General features: G+C 40.3%; 1 protein-coding gene and 1 long non-coding RNA gene across 2 annotated transcripts in view; one reads left to right on the top strand and one right to left on the bottom strand.

The window, feature by feature from the left end:
• The window catches only part of MICU2 (mitochondrial calcium uptake 2), a 55,615-nt gene that overhangs the window by 25,873 nt on the left and 6,608 nt on the right, over positions 1-23,134 (top strand). The window contains exons 3-8 of the mRNA XM_006073219.3: positions 7,690-7,721; positions 7,820-7,895; positions 12,386-12,433; positions 13,542-13,624; positions 19,359-19,424; positions 20,794-20,891. Of these exons, the coding sequence (XP_006073281.2) occupies positions 7,690-7,721; positions 7,820-7,895; positions 12,386-12,433; positions 13,542-13,624; positions 19,359-19,424; positions 20,794-20,891 (403 nt within the window). The remainder of the gene's footprint in view (positions 1-7,689; positions 7,722-7,819; positions 7,896-12,385; positions 12,434-13,541; positions 13,625-19,358; positions 19,425-20,793; positions 20,892-23,134) is intronic.
• LOC102396134 lies at positions 10,576-12,144 on the bottom strand. Its single transcript, XR_003102712.2, has 2 exons — positions 11,060-12,144; positions 10,576-10,766 (listed from the first exon to the last, which is right to left on the bottom strand). It is a non-coding gene; the product is annotated as an uncharacterized LOC102396134 (long non-coding RNA).

Genomic DNA, 23,134 nt, shown 5'->3' with positions numbered 1-23,134 from the left:
AAAATTTTCTTTTAAAAAGTAGTTTAGCCTCTTCAACAGGTAAAGAGGGAGGATGTCATCATTTCCTGTTCTCACAGCAAAAAGGAAGCTGAAAGATAGAAAATCAACAGCTCTTCTTAAGTCCACGAGAGAACTGAGACGACAGGGCACACACCCCTGAACACTGAAGAAGACAGACGCAGAGATGCAGAGCCCACCCAGGGTGGATGCTGCCTGGGAGCCACTGCCAGAGCCACCATCTGGCAGGGATGCTTAAAGAGTTGCTAGAATCTGAGCATGGGCTACCGTGAAAGATAGAACTTTGTGAAAATCCAGCCATGAGGGGCCCCAGCAGTCCTCACAGTGAAGATCTAAAAAAATCCTCTCCTGGATTTTTCATGATTTCCTTTTCTGTGCAAAAGCTATTAAGTTTGATTAGGTCCCACTTTTATTTTCGTTACTCTAGGATTCAAATCCAAAAAGATAATGCTGTGGTTTATGTCAAAAAGTGCTCTGTCACCTGTATTTTCCTCTAGGAGTTTCATAGTGTCAGTTTTACATTTAGGTCTTTAATCCATTTTAAGTTTATTTTTGTATTCATCCTGCTTGGTATTCTGTGAACTTATTGAATCTGTGTTGTGTGTGTGAAGACACCATGAACCATGAACAGAACAAAAAGACAACATACAGAATGGGAAAAAATATTTGCAAACAATGCAACCAACAAGGGATTAATCTCCAAAATATATAAACAGCTCAATGTCAAAAAAACAACCAAATCAAAAAATGGGCAGATCTAAATAGACATTTCTCTAAAGAAGACATACAGATGGCCAAAAGGCACATAAAAAGATACTCAATATCACTAATTAGTAGGAAAATGCAAATCAAAACTACAATAAGGTATCACCACACACCAGCCAGAAAGGCCATCATCAAAAAAATCCACAAACAGTAAATGCTGGAGAGGGTGTGGAGAGAAGGGAATTCCCTACACTATTGGGGGAATGTAAATTGGTACAGCCACTATGGACAACAGTATGGGGGCACCTTTAAAAACTAAAAATAGAGCTACCATATGACACTGCAGTCCCACTCCTGAGCATATATCCAGAGAAAAACATGATCCGAAAGGATACATGCACCCTAGTATTCATTGCAGCACTGCTTACTATAGCCAGGACATGGAAGCAACCTAAATGTCCATCAACAGAGCAATGGATAAAGAAGATGTGGTACATACAGACACTGGACTATTACACAGCCATAAAAAGAATGAAATAATGCCATTTGCAGCAACATGGATGGACCTAGAGATTGTCATACTGAGTGAAGTAAGTCAGACAAGAATATCGTATGACATCCCTTATATATGAACTCTAAAAAGAAATGATACAAATGAACTTACAAAACAGAAAGAGACTCACAGAGGATGAACTTACGGTTGTGGGGGAGGGATAAGTTAGGGAGTTTGGGATGGACATGTACACACTGCTATATTTAAAATGGGTAGCCAATAAGGATGTACTGTATAGCATGTGGAACTCTGCTCAGTGTTATGTGGCAGTCTGGACAGGGGGGCAGTTTGGAGGAGAATGGATACATGTGTATGTGTGGCTGAGTCCCTTCACTGTTCACCTGAAACTATCACAACATTGTTAACCAGCTCTGAGTGCATGCGTACTCAGTCGTGTGCGACTCTTTGCAACCCTATGGACTGTAGCCCACCAGACTCCTCTGTCCATGGGATTTTCCAGGCAATAATACTGGAGTGGGTTGCCATTTCCTACTCCAGAGGATCTTCCCAACCCGGGGACCGAACCCACATCTCCTATATGTCTTGCATTGGCAAGCAGATTATTAACCACTAAGCCACCTGGGAAGCCTTAATCCACTTAATCAGCTATACCCCAGTATAAAAAAAAAAAGTTTAAAAACAAAAGAATTTTCCCAAGTTTTACTTTACCTGGTTTTAGCCGTAGTCCAGGTTGTTCTAATGAAGTTTAAAGTTTACATGTTTTTTTTTTTTCTTTCTTGTTGTTTTTATGCAGCCTTTGATTCAACCAACTTAGGTTTTTATAATGTTTCCAGTTTATTTTTCATTGGAATGCAATTAAACTCTATCAGAAGGCATTTAACTAGATCAAGAATTGAGTAATTTTGAAGGCTGAATAAAACATCCTTTAAGCATATGATGTACTTCATCTTCATTTTTCATCGTGGATAAGAAGGAGAATAATCTCTGTTGCATTCCTGTGGATCATGGTGAACAGAAAAACAAGGAAACACAGAGCCAACCCAGTGACCCATGATCCTCATGTATAAACAGAAAGAAATACACCAATCTGAAATTTATTAGCCCCTAAACTTATTTTTACCTGGTGTTTATCTTTCTGGACTCTGTACACTTTGTGCCTTTACTTATACTTCAACATAGATTTTGTTGCACATAAATACGTAAGGGTATAAATAATCCAAATTAAGATTAACCCATTGGCATTAACAGTTTACTCTGAAAAGGACTGTAATTAGGGCAACCATAGAATTTATTGTGGTGCATGTGCCAGAGTTGCTGGATGAGTGTGTGTCTTGGTGGATTTATCTTAAGACTTTTGAAATTCTACAAATGAATCTTAAATTTTAAAATTGTTGCAGGTAAAAGAGATCCTTTTTATCTTTGCCACTATTGTAGCTATTTGATTTGGGGCTGAGTTTCCACATCTCTGAGGTTGTTTCCCACTCTGTAATTTTGGGTATCATTTCATTCTCTCCAATCAGAGGTGATGGCAGAATTCCCCAAGCTTACTTGATAGTAAATCAGAGAGAGCCTTTTGCTAAAATTTCAAATCCTTCCCCTGTCTCCCCTCATGATTTTGATTCAGAAGGTCTGAGAATGGGCCATGGAATCAGTAATACCCTCTCATCCTTATCTGGCTGCCTGTCCTATATTCCCATATTTTTAACAAACACTCCCAGGTGATCATTTTGATCAGCAAGTTTGAGAAATAGTTAACGGACAAATGTGAAAGTGCCGTGAAAGATGTCATGTCCTTGTAGTAGAAGCAAAGGGCGCTGAGCACTGAGCCCCCACTCCTCCGAGGTCTGCCTGCTGATGCACGCGGCAGCACACGTGAACCTTGAGCAGGTTATGCTGGATGGGAGAAGCTGGTCTCAAAGACCACACATGGCTTGATTTCATGTATATGAAGTGTCCAGAACAGGCAAGTCTACAGAGACAGGAAGTAGGTTAGTGGTTGCCCAGAAGGAGGGGCTGGAGAGTGACTGCTGATGAGTTTTCATTCTTTTGGGGGCCTGATGAAAACATTCTGAAATTAGAAGGTGGTGATGGTTGTACCACTCTGAATATACTATATTCTAATATACTCTGAATATACTAAACACCACTGAGCTATACAGTTTCAATAGATGGACTCGGTGGTATGTAAAATGTCACAGTAAAGCATAAAAAAATATATATATATAAAACTAATCGTTGTTGCCAGTTTAAAATATTAATTTTAAAATTATTATACTTTACAAAAAATGGAGAGACTAAAATAATAAAAACATGGCTCTCTATATGCTTTCCTCATGTTGGTTCTAAAGCAAAACATTTTCACCTAGTGCAATTCTATCAGAAAAGTGAGCTGATTTGTAAGAGCCAATGCAGAAGTCTTAAATACGTAAAGCTTCTGATAAATTCACTTTCCAAATAGTGGCTTTTTGGTCTTCCAAGGCCTCATTGAGAAGTCTCCTTCCCTACCCTGCAGTGGAGCAGAGTCAGCACGTGGGCGAGACTGGGCCCTGAGCTCTGCCCTGGCGGCAACGAGCACCGTGCCATCCGCCCACGGAAACACCGTGCCATCCGCCCACGGAAACACGCTCTCCCCTGCAGGCCTTCTTGTGGACACATGTACACACCCGTCCCCCAGATGGGCCCAAGAAGCATGTCCATAGGTGTCAAGCTGCAGGAGGGCAAAACTTTCATCTGTCCCCTGGCACACGACCACCCCCCACCCCAGCCTCACTGGAAAGGAGGCGTTTTCCAGTGTGAGAAGAGCAGGTTTAAAGCCCATCGACCATGGTTTTTTGTTTTTTGTTTCTTTAAAGACAGATTTCTCCTCCTTGGGAGAATATTCAAGAAGGTCAGTTTCCCTCCACCCTTAGAGTTGTTTAGACACTCTTAGGCTTTTCATCAGCTTTCTTATTGTTGTTCTCTGAATGATGTAAAAAGGAATCATTAAAAAGAAGAGATGAGTGTGAAATGAAATAAACAAAATGAAATCTTTAAAACATGACTCTTTATAATCTAAGCCCAAAGCACATTTCTATTCTTCTGATAGCCTTTGTAAAAGCATTCTAAGTATGAGATTCTGTGAAATTGGATGCAATGCAGTGATTTCCATCATCGCTGGGACTGAATTCAAGCAAGTATTGGAGTAATCAGCTCTTAACGCCAATCCTGATATTGATGGCAGAGCTCTTCCATGTATTTATGCAAAAAATATGAAACGATGTAAGTGTCTTTACTGTCTGATTTTTATGTGTCGAGAGTCCGCTGATCTCTAGCAAAATGAAGTTGAATTAGATACCATTAGCAAAGCAGCAGCAATGTTTTTATAGTTATGGCTATCAAATAACTTTGTTTTGGCAAAGATTTATTTGACCTGTAACTGTACTTAATATGTAGTATTGCAGTTTTACTTATTTTAAGTATTAAAATGGCTGTTTGCCTGTAACATGGTGTGCTTGTTCCTGGTTTTCAACTTCAGAAGTCCTCTGTAAACAGTGAAAACCACGTGCTGGAATCTCCAGAGTAGATGGAGGCTTTTAGAACATTCTGCTTCTTGAGCCAAAATTCCATCGTAGTGCTTAAAGATTTATCCCTCCCTGCCCAGAAAAGCCACTGTGGACTTTCCATCCTTTCACACTCACACCACAAAGCACGACAGCCTCACCTCTAAATCTGCCTTTTTGGCTGTTGTTTTATATGAGAACATGAATATGTATGAAATAGCTATGAAAACAGTAAGAATGAATTTCGTATGTGTGTGAAAATATTAACAAATTTTAACAAAAAACAAAAATATTAACAAATAATAGACTGATTAGGGGTTAATATCAAAAATATATAAACAGCTCATTCAGCTCAATCTCAAGGGAAAAAAAAAAAAAAAGGACAGGAGACCTAAATAGACATTTTTCCAGAGAAGACATGCAGATGGCCAACAGGCATATGAAAAGATGCTCAACATTGCTCATCATCACAGAAATGCAAATCAAAACCACAATTAGGTATCACCTCCCACCAATCAGAGTGGCCATCCTCAAAAAGAACACAAATAACTGTGAATGCTGTCAAGGAAAGGGAACCCTCATATGCTGTTGGTGGGAATATAAGTTGACGCAGACACTATGGAAAACAGTAGAGACTCCTCAAAAAAAAAAAAAAAATAGAACTGCCATATGATCCAGCAACCCCACTCCTCCTGGGCATGTATCCAAAGAAGAAAGAAACTAATTTGAAAAGATATGTGCATATGTAGCAGCACTATTATAGCCAGGACATGGAAGCAATCCAATGGACAACAAAGCAACTAATGGACATCTACTAATGTCCATTAGTAGATGAAAGGATGAAGATATGGCATATACATACAGTGAAGTACTACTCAGCTATAAAAATGATGAACTTTTGCCTTTTGCAATAGTATTGATGGACCTGGAGGGTATTGTGCTTAGTGAAATAAATCAGAGAAAGACAAATACTGTTATGCAATCACTTATATGAAGATCTAAAAAATAAAGCAATGTAGCAAAAAAGGAACAGACTCACAGGCACAGAGAACACACTAGTGGTTACCAGTGGGGCAAGGGCAGTGGGGAGGGGGCAAGATGGGGGTAGGGGATTAAGAGGTCCAAAGTACTCTGTATAAAATAAGCTACAAGGACATATACCGTGCAGCACAGGGAATATAGCTTATGAATATCTTATGAAAATTATTAATCACAGTGGTATATATCTGAGACTAATATTGTGCATGAACTCTACCTCCATTTTTAAAAAGTAGGGGAAGAGGACTGCCAGAAAAGGAATCCTTGTATTGCAGTGAATTTCCTGTGTCCCTGTGTTGTTGCTGTTGTCAGATGGAGAGTGGTCATGCCCCTCATGTACATCAGACTTTGCATCTCTTACTCTGATGCCCAGTCTCTCTCCTGGGGGAGCCCATAAAGAGAGGGTGTAAAACCCAGCAGCCTGGGTGAGAGGCACTAAAGAAACCCCAGCAGAGCATCCTGGGTGTGAAACACCACGGTCCCCTCTCTGACTCAGAGAAGTGTTTATGACTTAAGAGAAAGGAACTGAGGCTACGTGTTCTACTAGGAGCTCTGCCTTTTCTTTTTAACCTGAAAATGAATTTTTTGTAACAGAATGTACCCCAAACTTTTTATCAGCCAAGATAATGTCCTTAGCATTTTCTAATTAGTGATACCATTTTGAAAAAATTTTTGCAAGAGAAGTTCATTAAGTACATGGTTTCTCCATTTTTGATAATCATATACCTATACAAGTACCAAGCAGAACTTGTAGTCAACATGAAGTAACGGGGAGCGTTTTATGTGTTTGATGATCTCATGTTATGATAGACCTAGCATTAAAATCTGGTTGTTATTGGGTAACACTAGTTTATCAGCAACAAACAATCATTCCAAAATAGTGGTTCCTAAGCTTACCAACATGGTCATAGATGTTTCTGAAATTTATATAATCATATTCACAACTAGTGTTTTTTGGTTATTAATGCAAAAATAAAATCTTGGTAATTTATTAACAGTAGATAATAGAATTTGTCCCCAGTAGATTTATAATCCAAATGTAAGCATCCCAAACTGCAAAAAGGCACGTCTAAAGGTATTATTTTTTTTAACCTGTCTTGTGAATTCTCATACACTTGTAATTATACTGAAGGGCCTTTATAGATAAGATAATTTTGAGAACAAGAAGGGAAGTTAGTGATACACATAGCTTACAGAAGAAATAAAATAAACAACGTACTTTTCAGTGTTCTGGATGTGTAAAATGGCTTGAGGCTGTCTTCAGAAAAAGTTTCAACCAAACAAGCAATGTGATTGCTTTAGAATTTATAGTAAATGAGAGAAAATGAGGTCAGTATAAAGAAGATGCTTAAAAGCCTGAGTTTTAATCTGTTACCCAGTAGGAAACTGTTAACAGTAACATCACTTTAGAATGAACAGCCATGTTGTCCAGCCTTTAGATCTGACTGGGGAGCTGTGAACTTAAGAACTTTTCAGGGTTTAAAAGGTAGCATTCTGAAATGTGTGTGTATATGTTTATAATCAATTAAAGCAAAAGGAGACAGATTTTAATAATCATGTAAGGAAAGAATTTGTGTTTGGCACAAATTTATTTCTCTTGGACAGCTATGATGGGTCAGAGGCAGTTAGAAGACCCCATGTGTCTGGAGCGGAGTGACAGAGAGGATGAGTCTGATACACAACTGCAGTGTTCGTGTTTAGACTTAAGAGTTCTCTGGCTTGTAACTTCTGTTTAAAGATCTTAGCCAAAATTGCCAGACATATTTTTTATAAACTTGTTTTGTCTTTCAAGCAGTTTTCTGTCTTAATGGAAGCTGAGTTTTACCAAGGTATTATAATATTTGGGCACTCAATAATATTTCCTCTTTGCTATAGGTAAAAGTTCTGTGAAGAGGCTGACAGATAAGGTAAGCAATGGAGGGGAGATCTCTCTTTTTTTTAAGATGGAAAATTAGCCTTTATAAATTATTTAATTTATGAAAGATTTTAATATGTGTATTTAAAGGATATCGAGGACACACTAGCAGGAATCAAAAAAGCTGGTTGTGGATCAACTTTTTTTAGAGACCTCGGCGATAAAGGTAACTTTGGTTTGTTGTTAAAATTCCAGCTGCATTTTATTTAACATTATTAAGGAGTTATGAGGTTTGCACCTATAAATTGGAGACTATATATTAGAGAATCTACAGAGAGGATGTTATAACACTGTGTTATTTAATAGATTTTTAAAAATCATAATAAAGTACTCATTACATTGGAAGTAATTTTCACAAACTCTTTGAGCAATTACAGAAAAAGTATTGAAACATCAATTTTATTAAGCTTGGGGGAAGGATGAGGCAGAGCATCTGAAGTATGGAGAGAAGGCCTCGGAGAGAATGTGGAGACCTTGTCAGAGAACCCACCCAAGCCGGAGCCAGGAAGGGTCATCATTGAGAGTAGGCTGGGGTGTGGTCCTAGGGGGGCAGCGAGGGCAGGTCTAGCGCTGGGTCGGGTCCTGGAGGCAGAACACGGAGAAGGGTGTCTGGTGTGAGCAGGAGGCCCTGGGGGATGGAGGCCGAGGGGGCCTTGCTCTGTGTTGAATGAAGGGACTGGAGGCCTCTCTGGGTGTGTGGGGTTCTGTGGAGTGGGCAGGGGTTGGGGGGTGGTCTGCAGAGCTCGGAGGAGGGTGGTCCTTCATGGTGGAGGACCAGCTCTCGTTCCGTGCAGGGTGGGCCTGCCACTGTCCTTAGCGGAGGACCAGCTCTCAGGTGCATCAGGGCTCAGCCGAAGGTGTTTCCTGAGGAGGGGGATTTCGGAGCATCCACAGCGGCGTTTTGGTGGAAGCAGGGCGTGTGGTGGGTTGAGTCAGGAAGGGGGAAGAAACACCAGCTGCAGGCGTATCAGCAGAGGACAGGCTGTTTGGCAAGTGGGCTGTGGTCATGAGGGCAGCTGGGTGTGAGCCAGAGTGAGCAGACCTGACCCACTCCGGGGATGAGAGGGAGAGAGTCTGGGCCTGTCCTGAGAGCAGTGTGGTGTGGATGGGGTGTTGTGAGAAAGCCCTCTGGGTGGAGGGAGCTGAGGGGCTTTAAAGGGAGGGGGAGGACTAGGTGACGGTAGAATAGGATGACAGCACTCACTTCAGAGTGGGAGAGGAGGTGCACTGGGCAGTGGCCGGAGGCGCAGAAACCTCACTTCCTGCCATCCACACGGGTGTGTCTTAAAAACAGCCAACAGTAAGGAATAGAACTGGCTGCTGACAAGGAAGGTAAGCAGAGCTGCATGGTGGTGAGGAATGAGAAGGAGCATGAACAGGCCTAGTGAGGACAACTGCCCTCGCCAAGTGCTGCCACTTCTCCAGGAGTGAGCGCCCTTAGCCCAGGCTCTGTTGACCGTTGCCTTCCCCGGTGGCTCAGACAGTAAAGAATCTGCCCACAGTGCGGGAGATCTGGGTTCAATCCCTGGATTGGGACTATCCTCTGGAGAAGGGAATGGCCACCCACTCCAGCATTCTTGCCTGGAGAATTCCATGGACAGAGGAGCCTTGCATGCTACAGTCCGTGGGGTCACAAAGAGACAGACATGACTGAGCTACTTTCACTCCTGGCCACTAGTGCTTCTCACCCATCTCACTGGAACCCAGAAACAGCTTTGAGCTCTCTTTGTCCTCCCATCCTTCATAGGCAGTCAAACAGACATCTTTCTAATTTTGCCTCCTAAATATTGATTGAATTCATCCTCTCCTATCCCATCTCTTAGAGAAGCTAACAGGAAACTGAACAAGAAAAAGTCGTGAGAAAAGGACTTTAACCAGTTTTTTGTTGTTGTTTTTCTCTGAAATACATGAGTTGAAATGCACATTCCAACTTAAAGAAAAAGCACTGAACATTTTATAGGAAAGATTCAACAGACACACTTTTTTCTGGATATACCCCTTTGTTGATATGAAGGAAGTCATTTGAAAATCAGAAAGTAAAATTTAGCTACATTTGGAGCAATTTGAAATATTATATTTTACCACCTAAAAAAACTATCAAAATGTTTATTATACTGTAACTAGCAAAAGATAACTTTTGCTGCTGCTGCTGCTAAGTCGCTTCAGTCGTATTGGACTCTGCGACCCCATAGAGGGCAGCCCACCAGGCTCCCCCGTCCCTGGGATTCTCCAGGCAAGAATACTGGAGTGTATACTACCGTTTTTTGAACTAAGAAAATAGTCCACCTCCAGACATTATTATAAAGAAAAGTAAATTATAAGTATTATGTATTTTTTAAAACTGAGCAGAATTCTTAACATAATGCCATCCTCAGGGATATACTGAATATAAATTACAAGGTATATTGTAAGATACAAATATGTTCCTATGATTCACGTAGTAATTTCTCTTTGGTGAACAGAGTTCTCAAAATTGCTTTCAGTAGCAGGTCGTATTTTTCAATGATTCCACATTTAAAATGTTTGTAGAAAGGCATGGTAACTAATAGAACTTAATCACCTCTTGAGACTAGTGGCCCTTAAAGATTCTTTAATAAATTTTTTAATGTAAATTATTTAAAATTTCTATTTGACATGCAGTTTTGAAACATTGCCATTTAACAGCATTTATTTTACCATTCAGTATAACAAACATATATTAAACTGTTTCTCCTATAAATATTCAGAAGTGTCAGTTTTCCTTAAAAGCATTTTCAGAGGCAGCTGCCTAGAATGCTGTTGGAGAGCTGTGTTGTCTATAATCTGTCTTGAGAATGTAGGCTGCTATTTTTACACTGTCGCAACTGTGTTTATTCAACCATTTTATTTAAGTCAGTATTTCAAAGAAAGACTCTGGAAGTTTCTTTTTCGAAAAGCCCCCTCCCCACCAAACACAGGACACATACCTGTGTCTCAAGAAAAGAAAGCTGAGGTTCCCCTTTGGCACCAAGCCCAGCTCACTCCATCAGTCTGGTCTTTTTTTCACATTGCTGTATTCCTTTGAAAATCAGAAAGAAAAAAAACTGTTCACTTTTTTTGAGGCTGCCAAGGGATGGAATACTTTGATCCTTCAACTAAGATTAGAGCATTTCTCTCAGGTATGAGATATGACAAAACACACTTAATTTATTCTCCATTCATGTAAACACTGAATGTTTTTAGGAAAAAATACCTGGAGACTTACTGTGGGCTTTTTTATTAAAGGAAAGTACACCTGCTTCAGAATAAAAACGTCAGAAAAGTTGGTGATGTAAAAACCTGTAAGTCATTAAGAGCATTTAAAATACATACCTCAAGTTGCCTATGAGCTGAAGCAGTGGACCACCTGAGTGGTCAGACCCTCAGCCACCTTGCTCTGCACGGCTCTAGCCCCGCGTCAGCTGTGCTCTCTGGAGCCCTCAGGGACAGTGCCCCTTCACAGCAGGATGTGCCGGACTGTCACCCTCTCTCCACTCCCTTCCTCATCTCCAAGCCACCAGGCCGCCGCTGTACTTCCTGGGGACTCTTCGGCAGGCACACGCTTGCAGACAAGCCCTCGCTTCTCCTGGCTCACTTCAGCTGCATCTCCCCGTGCACACGCCTCCGCTTCCCCCATGCTGGCATGCAGGTCTACCTGTCTGAAAGGCCACCATTAGAACTACTTCCTCTGTGACTCTCCCATCATCTCAACTCTGGAAATGACTTCACCTTTTGTTTAAACCCTGTATAACTCTTACTGTCTGCGTCTCTTGGTGGCTTTTAGTATTTCCTGTAAACATTTGCCTTCTGGCCTCCTGGTGAAAGTTCACAGCACTGTATAGAATTCTGCCAAAGAATTTCTGCCAAACTTGAATCTCAGCTCAGCTCTGGATCTGAATACCAGTTTGTCGAGAATACAGACATTAGAGGAACATGTGAAATGACACCAAAAAGATGCAGTTCGCAAAGTCTTCTAGACACTTAAACTTTACAGGACAAAGGACCAGGCTTCTTCAACAGTTAAGCTGAAACTGAGGGGAAAAACGGTGAGGGAGAACCTATAGATGAAAATGAAGTTACAGCTATAGAGATGAGTTTCTTCATTTTAAAAATATAGTTTGACTTCTGGTGTATTGAAATCTCTGGCATTCTCCTAAATTTGTGAATTTGCTTCCCTTGAAATGCTATTAATAGTAAAAGTAGAAATTACACAAAGTGACATGCAGATGAAACCTCCAGTGGACACATTTACCTGTTGGCCAGCGACCATTCCCCTCCTTCCTAGTAACAGTGACCTAATAAACCTCGGTGGCTCAGAGGTTAAAGCGTCTGCCCGCAATGCGGGAGACCTGGGTTCGATCCCTGGGTTGGGAAGATCCCCTGGAGAAAGAAATGGCAACCCACTCCAGTATTCTTGCCTGGAGAATCCCATGGAGGGAAGAGCCTCGTGGGGTTGTAAAGAGTTGGACATGACTAAGCGATTTCACTTCACTTCACTATATTTAACTCTCAAGAAAACTTTCCACTGTAGGAAAGAGAGGTAGTTTAAAGTAAAAATGTGTGTGTTTTGATCAGGTGGAGGCTCCAAGAGGCGTGTATTTGGTTACTTCTAAACCGTCTAAAGCTGATTATCTGATGTTGGTGTTTTCTCCCTTTCAGGGCTGATCTCCTACACTGAGTATCTCTTCCTGCTCACGATTCTCACCAGTAAGTGCCCCACAGTTTTACTTATCGATCATGTGAATCCACTCTCCTGGTGTGGGAGGTTTGGATTCACCTTTCTATCGTTAAGGATGTTGCTGGTGCCGCAGTTTCTGTGCCTGCAAGGCAGCACTGCTGTGAGGTTGTCCACCCACTGCTGTCTCTGAGTCAGATGCAGCCTTCTTGTAGGAATATGAAACATGCCTCCTCTGACATTATGCAAAATCCCTGACCAGTAACTCTCATCTGACTGCCAAGGTCATGAAAATCAAGGAAAGATTAGGAAACTTTCTGAGCTCAGAGGAGATAAGGGGACGTAGCAGCTAAATGCAACAGGCTTTCTTGTGTTTGATCCTAGAATAGAAAAAACATGAAGTCCAAATAAAGTCTATAGTTCAGTTCAAAAATGCTACACCAGCGTGAATTTCTTAGTTTTCACGAATATCCTGTGGTTACATAAGATGCTAACTTTAGAGGAAGCTGGGTGAAGGGCCCCTGAGAGCTCCCTGGACCAGTTTTGCAGTATTTCTGTAAGTCTAAAGTTATTTCAAAATAGTTCTTGCAAAACCCTCCTCTGAGAAAGGGAAACAAAGAGTAGTAATCGAGATGTGGGTTCGATCCTGGCTTAGGAAGATCCTCTGGAGGAGGAAATGGCAACCCACTCCAGTGCACTTGCCTTTAGAATCCCATGGACAGAGGAGCCTGGCGGGCTGCAGTCCATAGGGTCGCAAACAGTCAAACAATACTGAGCACATGGCACAAATGTCAATCAGTGTGAAAATAGCCCAGGTATATAAGAACATAGGAAAGCCTCTAGCAGACCTGAAGAAATAAATGAAGTTCTCAATTGGATTTTGCTTTTGAAGGGCAGAACACTTAACAGCAGAATAGCGCACCATGGATACGTACCAGCCTTTGAGAATTGTCATCCATCCTGAGAAGGGATTGTTGTTTACTTTAGGTGCTTATTTGTGTTGTTTCTGGTGGCTTATTTCAAGTTTGAGGACCTGTAGATCTTCAGATACTTGGATTCCACCAACATGTATGTAATGACGTGCTCACTTGAGCAGCACATACACCAGCGTTTATGTGATGATTCATTTTTCATTTTCAGAACCCCATTCTGGGTTTCATGTTGCATTTAAAATGCTGGATGCAGATGGTGACGAGATGGTTGAGAAAAAGGAATTTTTTAAGGTAAGTAGGTTCTAGTTATTTTTGGTTTATCATAAAACACCTGAAGGCTTGTGGGGTAATTCTACATTTCTATTAAGATGAAAATTATATCCACTGCCAACATATGAAGTGTCAAAAACTTCTATATACATTCAAAAATACTAAAATTGCTATAATGCAGCCTTGAGGAAACAGTTACAGAACAGGGGTAAGATTCTGGAAGGGGAAATGAGCTGAAGCGCCTGCATTTTGTAGCATTTTATTTTTATGATTTCAGCAAATGATAATATAACAGAAAGGGCTTCATAGATAAGCAAAAAATTGTTGTTACATCCCACCAAAAAACAATACGAAAAATAAAACCTTAAACCTTCATGAAGAATATGAGGGAAAATGAAAAAGCCACAATAGGTATAAATTGGTGCAAATTTTCTAGGGATCTGTGCAGGCTCATAATTGAAAAGCTGAAAATATGCTTAAATGATGTTTCTCAATACATAACTCTGTAACATGGCAGCAATAAATCTCACTCCACTCCAAGGAAGTTGGCAGTAACGTTCAGAAGTGCGTCAGTGCATGTAAACAGTGGGGAGAGTGCTAGGCAGAGCTCGGTGTTCTTCATCTAGAGGAGCACTTTATGGAGAAAACACCTCAGCTCTTTCATCTGTGCTTTTCTTCCAGTCTCCAGTGTACTGGGAAGAGAGAGAACAAAGCTTGTTGAAATTATATATAAAAATGGGAGTCTATACTTAACTTACATTCAGTTAAGTAGCCAGTAGCGTGTGGGACTGTTAAACCCTTGAAATAATAACTGTGACTAAGAAACCTGAGTTTCTAAGTTTTAGTTTATCTAAAACTTACATTGAAAAACTGACATTCACTTCAGGTATTGGCAGATTCTCAAGTATGTTTGAAACAGCTTGAGTATGTGAATCTACTTTTTAATTTTTACCTTTATTTACTTTTTATTTGCTTTTATGTGAAACCTAAATGCAGATCAAGTACAGGTATACCCTGGAGAAATTGTGGGTTTTGGAGAAGTTGTGGGTTGTGGGCCAGACCATCTCAGTAAAATAAAGCAAGTCACACAAATGTTTCAGTTTTTTAGGGAAGGTGGAAATTATACTGTGGTCTATTAAGTGTGGAATAGCATTATATCTCAAAAAAAAAAAATGCACATGCCTTAATTTAAACATATTTTATTGCTAATAAATGCTAACTAACATCCGACAATGCAGGGTTGCCACAAATCTTCAATTTGTAAAGAAACACAAAATCAACAAAGCACACTAAAACAAGGTGTGCCTGTATTTCCTATGAATATATTACCTGAGTGTCTTGTAGTGTAAAATACACACTGGATTTTGAAGAAAAAAGAAAGGAATGTAAAGTACCTCGATTTTTATATGGAATACATGATAAAGTCATAATTCTGAGATATTAATTTCACCTGTTTTTCTTTGTATTTTTGCTGCACTTTAATGAAAATGAAACTAAAAACTGCAGATGATAAATTATCTTTTATATAGAATAATAACAATTTCAATCATTGGAAGAAAAGGTTCTAAAATGGATGTAGATAAGTAAAATTTGCACCAGTTTATACCTATTGTGGTTTTTTCATTTTCCCTCATATTCTTCATGAAGGCTTAAGGTTTTATTTTTCTTTATTTTGGTGGGATGTAACAATTTTTTACTTATCTACTTATCTTTGGTTCTAAAATGGATGTTACTTAAGTATCTGTTATGTTGGTATCTTTATTTTTTCAAATGATTCCCTAGGTTAATAGACTTTTTAAAGTAACTGAGCAGCTACTGACACTGGCTGCACGTGCGACTGAAACACGGAGCCGTTCGCCTGCGGCTTCACTCCCTGCCCACTCACACGTTCATGGCGTTCACTTTATTCACCTACTGTACACCCTCTCCCACATGGTTTCTAAAGATGCTAAATGTTTGTAAACCTAATTTTTACAGGATCCCAACTGATTTATCAATGCATTCCCTGCTTAAGATCTTTCTTGCTATATCCTTTGTTTCTAATCTTTGAGAGTTTCTTATACATAAAATCAATTATTTTAGTAAATTTGCAAAGCCTGTGGATGGCTCTTATTACAGGGATTTCCTGAGGGATCCCGTCTGCACCTGTGTGAAGCATCCAGTTGCTTGTACCACCATATCTCATCTTGAGCACACTCACCTTGAAAGCTTTTCAAGTACTTTTTTTTAACATAATAGTTGAACACTCTAAATTTACAGAACCACTTTCTGAACACTGCATTTTTTTCTTAGATATTTGGGAAATTCTTAGCATTTCTATGAATTAAGAAAACAAGAAAAGGAATTATGTTAGAATACATCACTGATTTTTTTTTTTTTTTTTCAGTTTATAAAGCTCAACCTTATTCTAAGCCCGTAAAAGGTTCTTTGTGCTGATCCCAGGAATAAAACACTAAACTTGATAACCCATGGAGCATGATAGTTTGTTGACTTAAACAGTGTAGAGGAGAAAAAAACTATGCTTACATTAATTATTTGAATAATTATTTCACTTCCATGATGATTATATTAGGAAGCCTAGGTATATAGCATCTTCTGCTTGAAATTTTATTGGAAGAACCAACAACTCTTTCCAGGTCAGAAAAGTAGAGTTTAAAAGGCAGGATTTTGTGTGTTTATTCCTTCTTCCAACTTATCTGAATGTTTCTCCAGTGAATTTTACTTGTTGCTCTTCCCACCATAAGTGCTAGAAAAGTAATGAAAATTACTTTAATACCCTAAAGATAAATATAACAGACTGACTTGGAACAGCAGATGGAAAGTAATAGATTTCTATGAAGTTTTGTGAAAATGTCCCCAAATATAAAATTCTTAGTTTATGACTTTTGTGTGATGTGGTACACCCCTTTCTTATTACCATCCTGATCTCTTGGCTGTGTTGGTTGGTGTATTGTTCACATCTTCATCCCAAGAGTAAGTAAAATAGCCACTTTGTGTATAAGCCAGTATAGCCAGTATCCACTCTGTCAGATAGTAACAAACACCACCACCAATGATCAAAGCCGGTAATAGTAAAGCAATTTAGTCTTTTGCCTTGATAGATGGTGCATCTGCTTATTGGGATGAGTGCCAGGATTTTAGTGCAATTTCTTTAAACAATAGGTTGATGACAAGTCTGTTTACTAGTGTGAATTTCTCCTTAGGTGGTCCTCTGACTTCACATTTCTCCCACACTGGTGGGAAGGGCTGTGCTTTTAATGCAGTGAGGTTATCATTTTAGAATGCTACATATTCCTGCTCGAGATACTATTAAATGCAAAGACCTTCAGTAGAATTTACTCTTCTTAATTCTGGAATAGTGTTCTTACTCCAGAATTTAAATTCTCATGATCCATCCTGAAAGCAAAAATAAGTTAAATTGACCTATGTGTTACACTTTACTTCATTTTCAGCCTGAAATTGAAAATATGGATCAGTATGAAGTTGGTCATTTTGGCTGTATTTTCTTAGACATTCAGAATGTGTGTTTGAATGTGTCCTCCTGGCTTTTTTCACCACTAATGTTAAAAGTACTCTTTTTTTGTCTAACAAAGCACCTCTGTTTCTACCAGAAACTGTTCTTCCTCTGCCTCGAGGGCCTTGCCCTACTCCTTTCATAGCTAGTTACTCAGAGCTCCACCCAGATGCCCTGTCCTCACAGAGAACTCTCCAGAAGAAGCCAGTCTTAATAGAAGCCCCTGCCCAGTATCTCCGAGTCCTGTTACCCTACTTCATTTTTCTGGTCACAGCACTTGACACTGTCTGAAATTCTCCTGTTTGTTCGTTCGCTTGTTGGTTACCTCTGGCCCATTAGAACTTAAGCTCAGTGAGAGCAGGGACACTCTCTGTCCATGACCACTGTGTTCCAGCACTTAGAACAGTCGTTTGAGCAGCACCTAGTCCTCTGCGGTCATGACCCACATCAAGAACAAATCCAATGACTCTCTCCACTTGACTTGAAGATACTTCAGAGCTACAGTGACACCGACACTATGACATTGCCCAAAGGATGGACAGGTTGACAGTGGAGCGTAGAGTTCACACTTATATGATCACTTGATTTTCAGTAAAGACACCAGATCAGTTAATGGGAAAAGCAAAGTCTTTTCAACAGATGACAGAAGAACAAATGGATAGGATATATACATGGAAAACATTAGCCACAACCTTTCCCTCACACCATACACAAAAATATATTTGAGATACACATGTAAACTGAAACCAGAAACTTCTGGGAAAGCTCGTAAGAGCGTATCTTCAGGATGTGGGGTAGGGCAAGGGGTGGGTGGGCAGGGAGTGGGTAGGAGAAGTGCAGCTGGACCAGGAATGGCTGGATGCAGCTAACTGTGGAGGCTGCGTAATGCATGTATGTTGGGTTGTTACAGGAGTCTCTGCTGTGTCTGGAATTCTCCATGAAAAAGTGAAAGTAAAAGTTGTTCCGTTGTGTCTGACTCTTTGCGACCCCATAGACTATACAGTCCATGGGATTCTCCAGGCCAGAATACTGGAGTGGGTAGCCTTTCCCTTCTCCAGGGGATGTTCCCAACCCAGGGATCGAACCCAGGTCTCCCACATTGCAGGAGAATTCTTTACCAGCTGAGCCACAAGGGAAGCCCAAGAATACTGGAGTGGGTAGCCTATCCCTTCTCCAGGGGATCTTCCCAACCCAGAAATCAAACCGGGGTCTCCTGCCTTGCAGATGGATTCTTTACCAACTGAGCTATCAGGAAAGCCATAATAAAAACCTTAGGAGGTGTGGGAAACAAAGCAAGAAATGTTTGGGTATTGAACTTGGCAGTATGTCAGTTGTCAATTCAGCTTTATTCCCTGAAATAAGTGGGGTTGGGGAGGGAGGGGAGAATGTTGAAAAGTTTGAGGGCTTTAGAGAACTAGAGATACACCATATGCCTAAAACAAATCTCATAGAAGCAGCTGCATTTGAAATAATTTGCAATTTAGTGGCAGCATTTTTCAATACTAACAAAGAAATAGCCTAGGAAAAAATGGGCAAAGGTTTGTCTCCTAATGGATTTGGATCCATAGTATGAGATTTTGTCTACATTTAATTTAAAAAAAAAAATTCTTTTTTTTTTTAATTTGCTTTCCATGTGAGGATTGGTACAAATGATTCTTAAAGGTAGGTAGGTTTTTTAAAAATGTATTCGGTCTGAAGGTACTATTGATAGTTTCATAATTAGTAGAAAGATGTAGGCCTTTAAATTGTTTTAATGCTTTATAAATGCATTAAGAGACAAGGGAAGAACATTTATGGGATACGAATAGCTTTTTTAAGAGCTGGGTACTTAAAATGTGTCCATGAGGCATCAGAGATAGAAAAAGAAGAGAGGAGATAGAGAAAAGATAGAGGAGATAGGAAGAGAAGAGAATAAAAATTCTCATGGAGATGAGGATAATCATGATGTTTTTATACCTTAATGTGATGCTTTTAAACTGTATTAAGTGAGCCAGCTTTCTTAGGAGAAAAGATGACCCAAATTGTAATAAATGTAATAATATTAATACTTGCATATCCATTTTCATTTTTGATTCTTGTGTGATCTAAGGGGAAAAAACTATTAGTCATAAGGCAAAAATAATTTATTATTTAACAAATAACTAGTATACATTTTATAATAGAAACTTAGCATCTGTCTTTTAGGTTATTTTTAAAAATCCAGTAGACCTGCACCTGAATTCCTGTTTGCCCTCTTCCTAGCTGCAGAAGATCATAAGTAAACAGGATGACTTGAAGACAGCAATAACCAATGAAACGGAATGCCAGGTATTTGCAAATAAATTGAGTATTTCCAAGCAGATGTTGTTAAGAGTAGCTTCTCCATCCCATTTTTTCAAATAAGGATTCCCAGATAGTTGTGAAAATTACCAGTAACCTAATTTTTCTATTTTAAATAGATTTGCCATATTCACATGATCCAGAGCTCAGAAGATTGACCCAGACTATGTGTGCAGGGCAGAACCCTCCTCCAGTGACCCTGGTCTATGTCCCCGCTTCAGGCTCTTCTCAGCACCTGCTGCCACTTCCTCTGGGCCAACCCTGGGAGCCAAGGGCACCTAGCGGCCTGCATCGTGTGGTCTCTGCCATGGGGATAGCGCACCCTGGGCTGGAAGACAGGCCCAGCGCTTGCCTGGCTGACTGACTCTCTGCCTGGCGGAGCATTGGTGAACTTGTCCTTGTGCCCACCCTGTCTGAACCCAGTTACCTTTCTGGCTCTGAGCTGCAGGTGTGGGGTTGTGACCCCTGTCCTGCAGCACACGCTAGAGGACACAGTGCACTTGCTCTCCTGGGTTCCCATTTAAGGCCCTGGACCACAGCCCCGTCCACCCTCCAAGCACATTTTTCTCTCTGGGTCCCGACTATCCCTCAGCTGAATGGTGCCCGAAGATGTGAAGTCGCGGGAGCTGGCCCATCCTCTGCCCCAGCCCCCATGCCAGCTGCCTGCCCCTCTACAGCCCAGGTTCTCACGAGTTCTCCCACTCCCACACAACAGTCACCTGCCTGCCACTGATTCTGGCCGGTGGGGGCAGGATTGGGGAACACCTGTATCCAGCCTGTCTTTCTCTAGCTGTTCTTTTTCAGATGATTTGGTTTACATGTGTACCCCCTTTGTTGTTTAGTTGCTGCTGATATCTTTTTAGCTGTTCTGATTTTGTTTGTTTGTTTGATTGACATTGTGAAGGTGGAAGTCTCTGAACCTGCTTCTCACTATCTTGAATGGACTCCTCACCTGGGGACCTTGTAATTAGGAAAAGCTAGTGTTTTTCAGATTTCTAGCATCCTGCGAAAGGTTCCAGACTTCCCTGCTTTAACTCTCTCAGTCCTGGTTCATTAGAAAGTACCCAGGGGGCACGTTTTGAAATAACTAATCTTCTGCTGTAAGCTCCCTTGTTGGCCTGATCCAGAGTTTGTTCTCTGCAGAGACCTCCTGAGTCCTCTCAGTGTTTAGCCATGGGTGTTCTCCTCTTGAGCACAGGTGTAGAGTGATGGACAGAAGGGTTGCATCTATTTTATACACTTTGTTGTTGTTACAGAAATCTTTTGTAGGTATTGTCCTAGAAATTGTCCAGGCTCCAGGATCCATTTCTGTTCTTGGTTATAATTTACTTCAAATTATTCTATCATTTTTTTATAGGAACAAACGGTGCAAGAACCTGAAATTAACACAACACTTCAGATACGTTTCTTTGGAAAAAGAGGAGAAAGGAAACTTCATTATAAAGAATTTCGAAGGTAAATGCAAATATTTATGTCCTTTTAGGGGAATTTTATAGCTAAAAAGTAAAGAAACAACTGAATACATGTATTTATGTCCCAGAACTGCATACCATAAGACCAGATACTGTGTGTGGGTCTCTATAGTATCTCTGAGAGCAGAACCTATGAAGTGTAAACTAAAGTTACTATGTTCAAAATACATCAGTTAACCAGATAGAAATGGTTTGTGCAGGGAGGGACCAAGGGACAGAGAACAGCAAGGAAGGACACAGAGGCATGAGAACATGTGCCTTGTGCAGGAATCAGAGAGGCTGGGTCTGGTAGAAATAAAAGGGAAGGGTGGAGGTGAGGGCGGAGGCCCTGAGTCCTGGGGCTTGAGTTACGCCCATGAGGGAGGCCCTGAAGGGGGCCGTGGAACGTGCTGGTCAGACGGGCTTACTCTGGCAGGACAGGGGTAACAGCAAAGGAGGGATCCTGTGAGAGACAAGACATAGTTAGGAGATAAAATCATTGGGCTTGGTGATTGTTTAAAGGGAATAATTTCACTTAGAATTCTTTAAACTTTTTTTTTTTGCAGGAGAAAAATATTTTATTTCTCTTTTTTTCTGTTTTATAACAGAGAAAGATGACATGGCATCATTAAGCTAGACTAGGCAAACAAGAAACAAAACTCCTTCAAATTGAGGAGTAAATGAAAATAATCATAGCTAATACATATAAATGTGTATTATATCTAATAAAAACGTATGCAGTATGTAAATTCCTGAGCCACAGAGAAATCACAGTATTTTTTACTTTTTTTTTTTTTTAAGAAATCTGAAGTATTTAATAAACTTTTTCTTTTTTTTTTTTTTGAGAACCGGGAAATGTGGTTTTATTTTTTTATTTTGTTTTAATTTAAATTTATTTATTTTCTTTAAACTTTTGAATTAGAGTTTCTGTAAGTAGTGGGCCCTGTGAAATGTGTTATACCATTATGCAGTTTTTAAAAAAGATGCAGTGAACAGAGAATGCTTTAAATGCAGTTTTTCAGGAACTTCTCTGTTGGATGGAGTAGGGTACCCTAAAGTTAAAGGGGGTGTACTGAGTTAGAATTCAGTAATCTTTAAAATTTAAGCCTTTAAAATTTTTCATAAGTTGTAAAGTAATAACAGAAAATAGCTCACATATATTATATGTTTTATATATATGCGTGTGTAATATATTATAAACATATAATTTTTTAACTGCCCAAATTAATCCTAGAAATTCCACAAGAAGCTCTTCATGTGAGTGTGGAGATTTTAGTTTTGTTTCTATAGGACTGTGATGTTTCTATAGAACATCTTCCTTAGAAAGATGTTGCCTTTTCTGCCCTTTGTCTCAGCCTCCTCCTTACAGCCTATCTGATTAAGGATCAGATCAGATCAGATCAGTCGCTCAGTCGTGTCAGACTCTTTGCGACCCCATGAATCGCAGCACACCAGGCCTCCCTGTCCATCACCAACTCCCGGAGTTTACTCAGACTCATGTCCATCGAGTCAGTGATGCCATCCAGCCATCTCATCCTCTGTCGTCCCCTTCTCCTCTTGCCCCCAATCCCTCCCAGCATCAGAGTCTTTTCCAATGAGTCAACTCTTCGCATGAGGTGGCCAAAGTACTGGAGTTTCAGCTTTAGCATCATTCCTTCCAAAGAAATCCCAGGGCTGATCTCCTTTAGAATGGACTGGTTGGATCTCCTTGCAGTCCAAGGGACTCTCAAGAGTCTTCTCCAACACCACAGTTCAAAAGCATCAATTCTTTGGCGCTCAGCCTTCTTCACAGTCCAACTCTCACATCCATACATGACCACAGGAAAAACCATAGCCTTGACTAGACAGACCTTTGTTGGCAAAGTAATGTCTCTGCTTTTGAATATGCTATCTAGGTTGGTCATAACTTTCCTTCCAAGGAGTAAGCGTCTTTTAATTTCTTGGCTGCAGTCACCAACTGCAGTGATTTTGGAGCCCAGAAAAATAAAGTCTGACACGGTTTCCACTGTTTCCCCATCTATTTCCCATGAAGTGATGGGACTGGATGCCATGATCTTCGTTTTCTGAATGTTGAGCTTTAAGCCAACTTTTTCACTCTCCACTTTCACCTTCATCAAGAGGCTTTTGAGTTCCTCTTCACTTTCTGCCATAAGGGTGGTGTCATCTGCATATCTGAGGTTATTAAGATTTCTCCTGGCAATCTTGATTCCAGCTTGTGTTTCTTCCAGTCCAGCGTTTCTCATGATG

This window comes from Bubalus bubalis, chromosome 13, assembly GCF_019923935.1.
Source record: "Bubalus bubalis isolate 160015118507 breed Murrah chromosome 13, NDDB_SH_1, whole genome shotgun sequence".
Classification (NCBI taxonomy): domain Eukaryota; kingdom Metazoa; phylum Chordata; class Mammalia; order Artiodactyla; family Bovidae; genus Bubalus; species Bubalus bubalis.
Note: the sequence above shows the minus strand (reverse complement) of the source record. Positions and strands in the feature narration are given on the sequence as shown.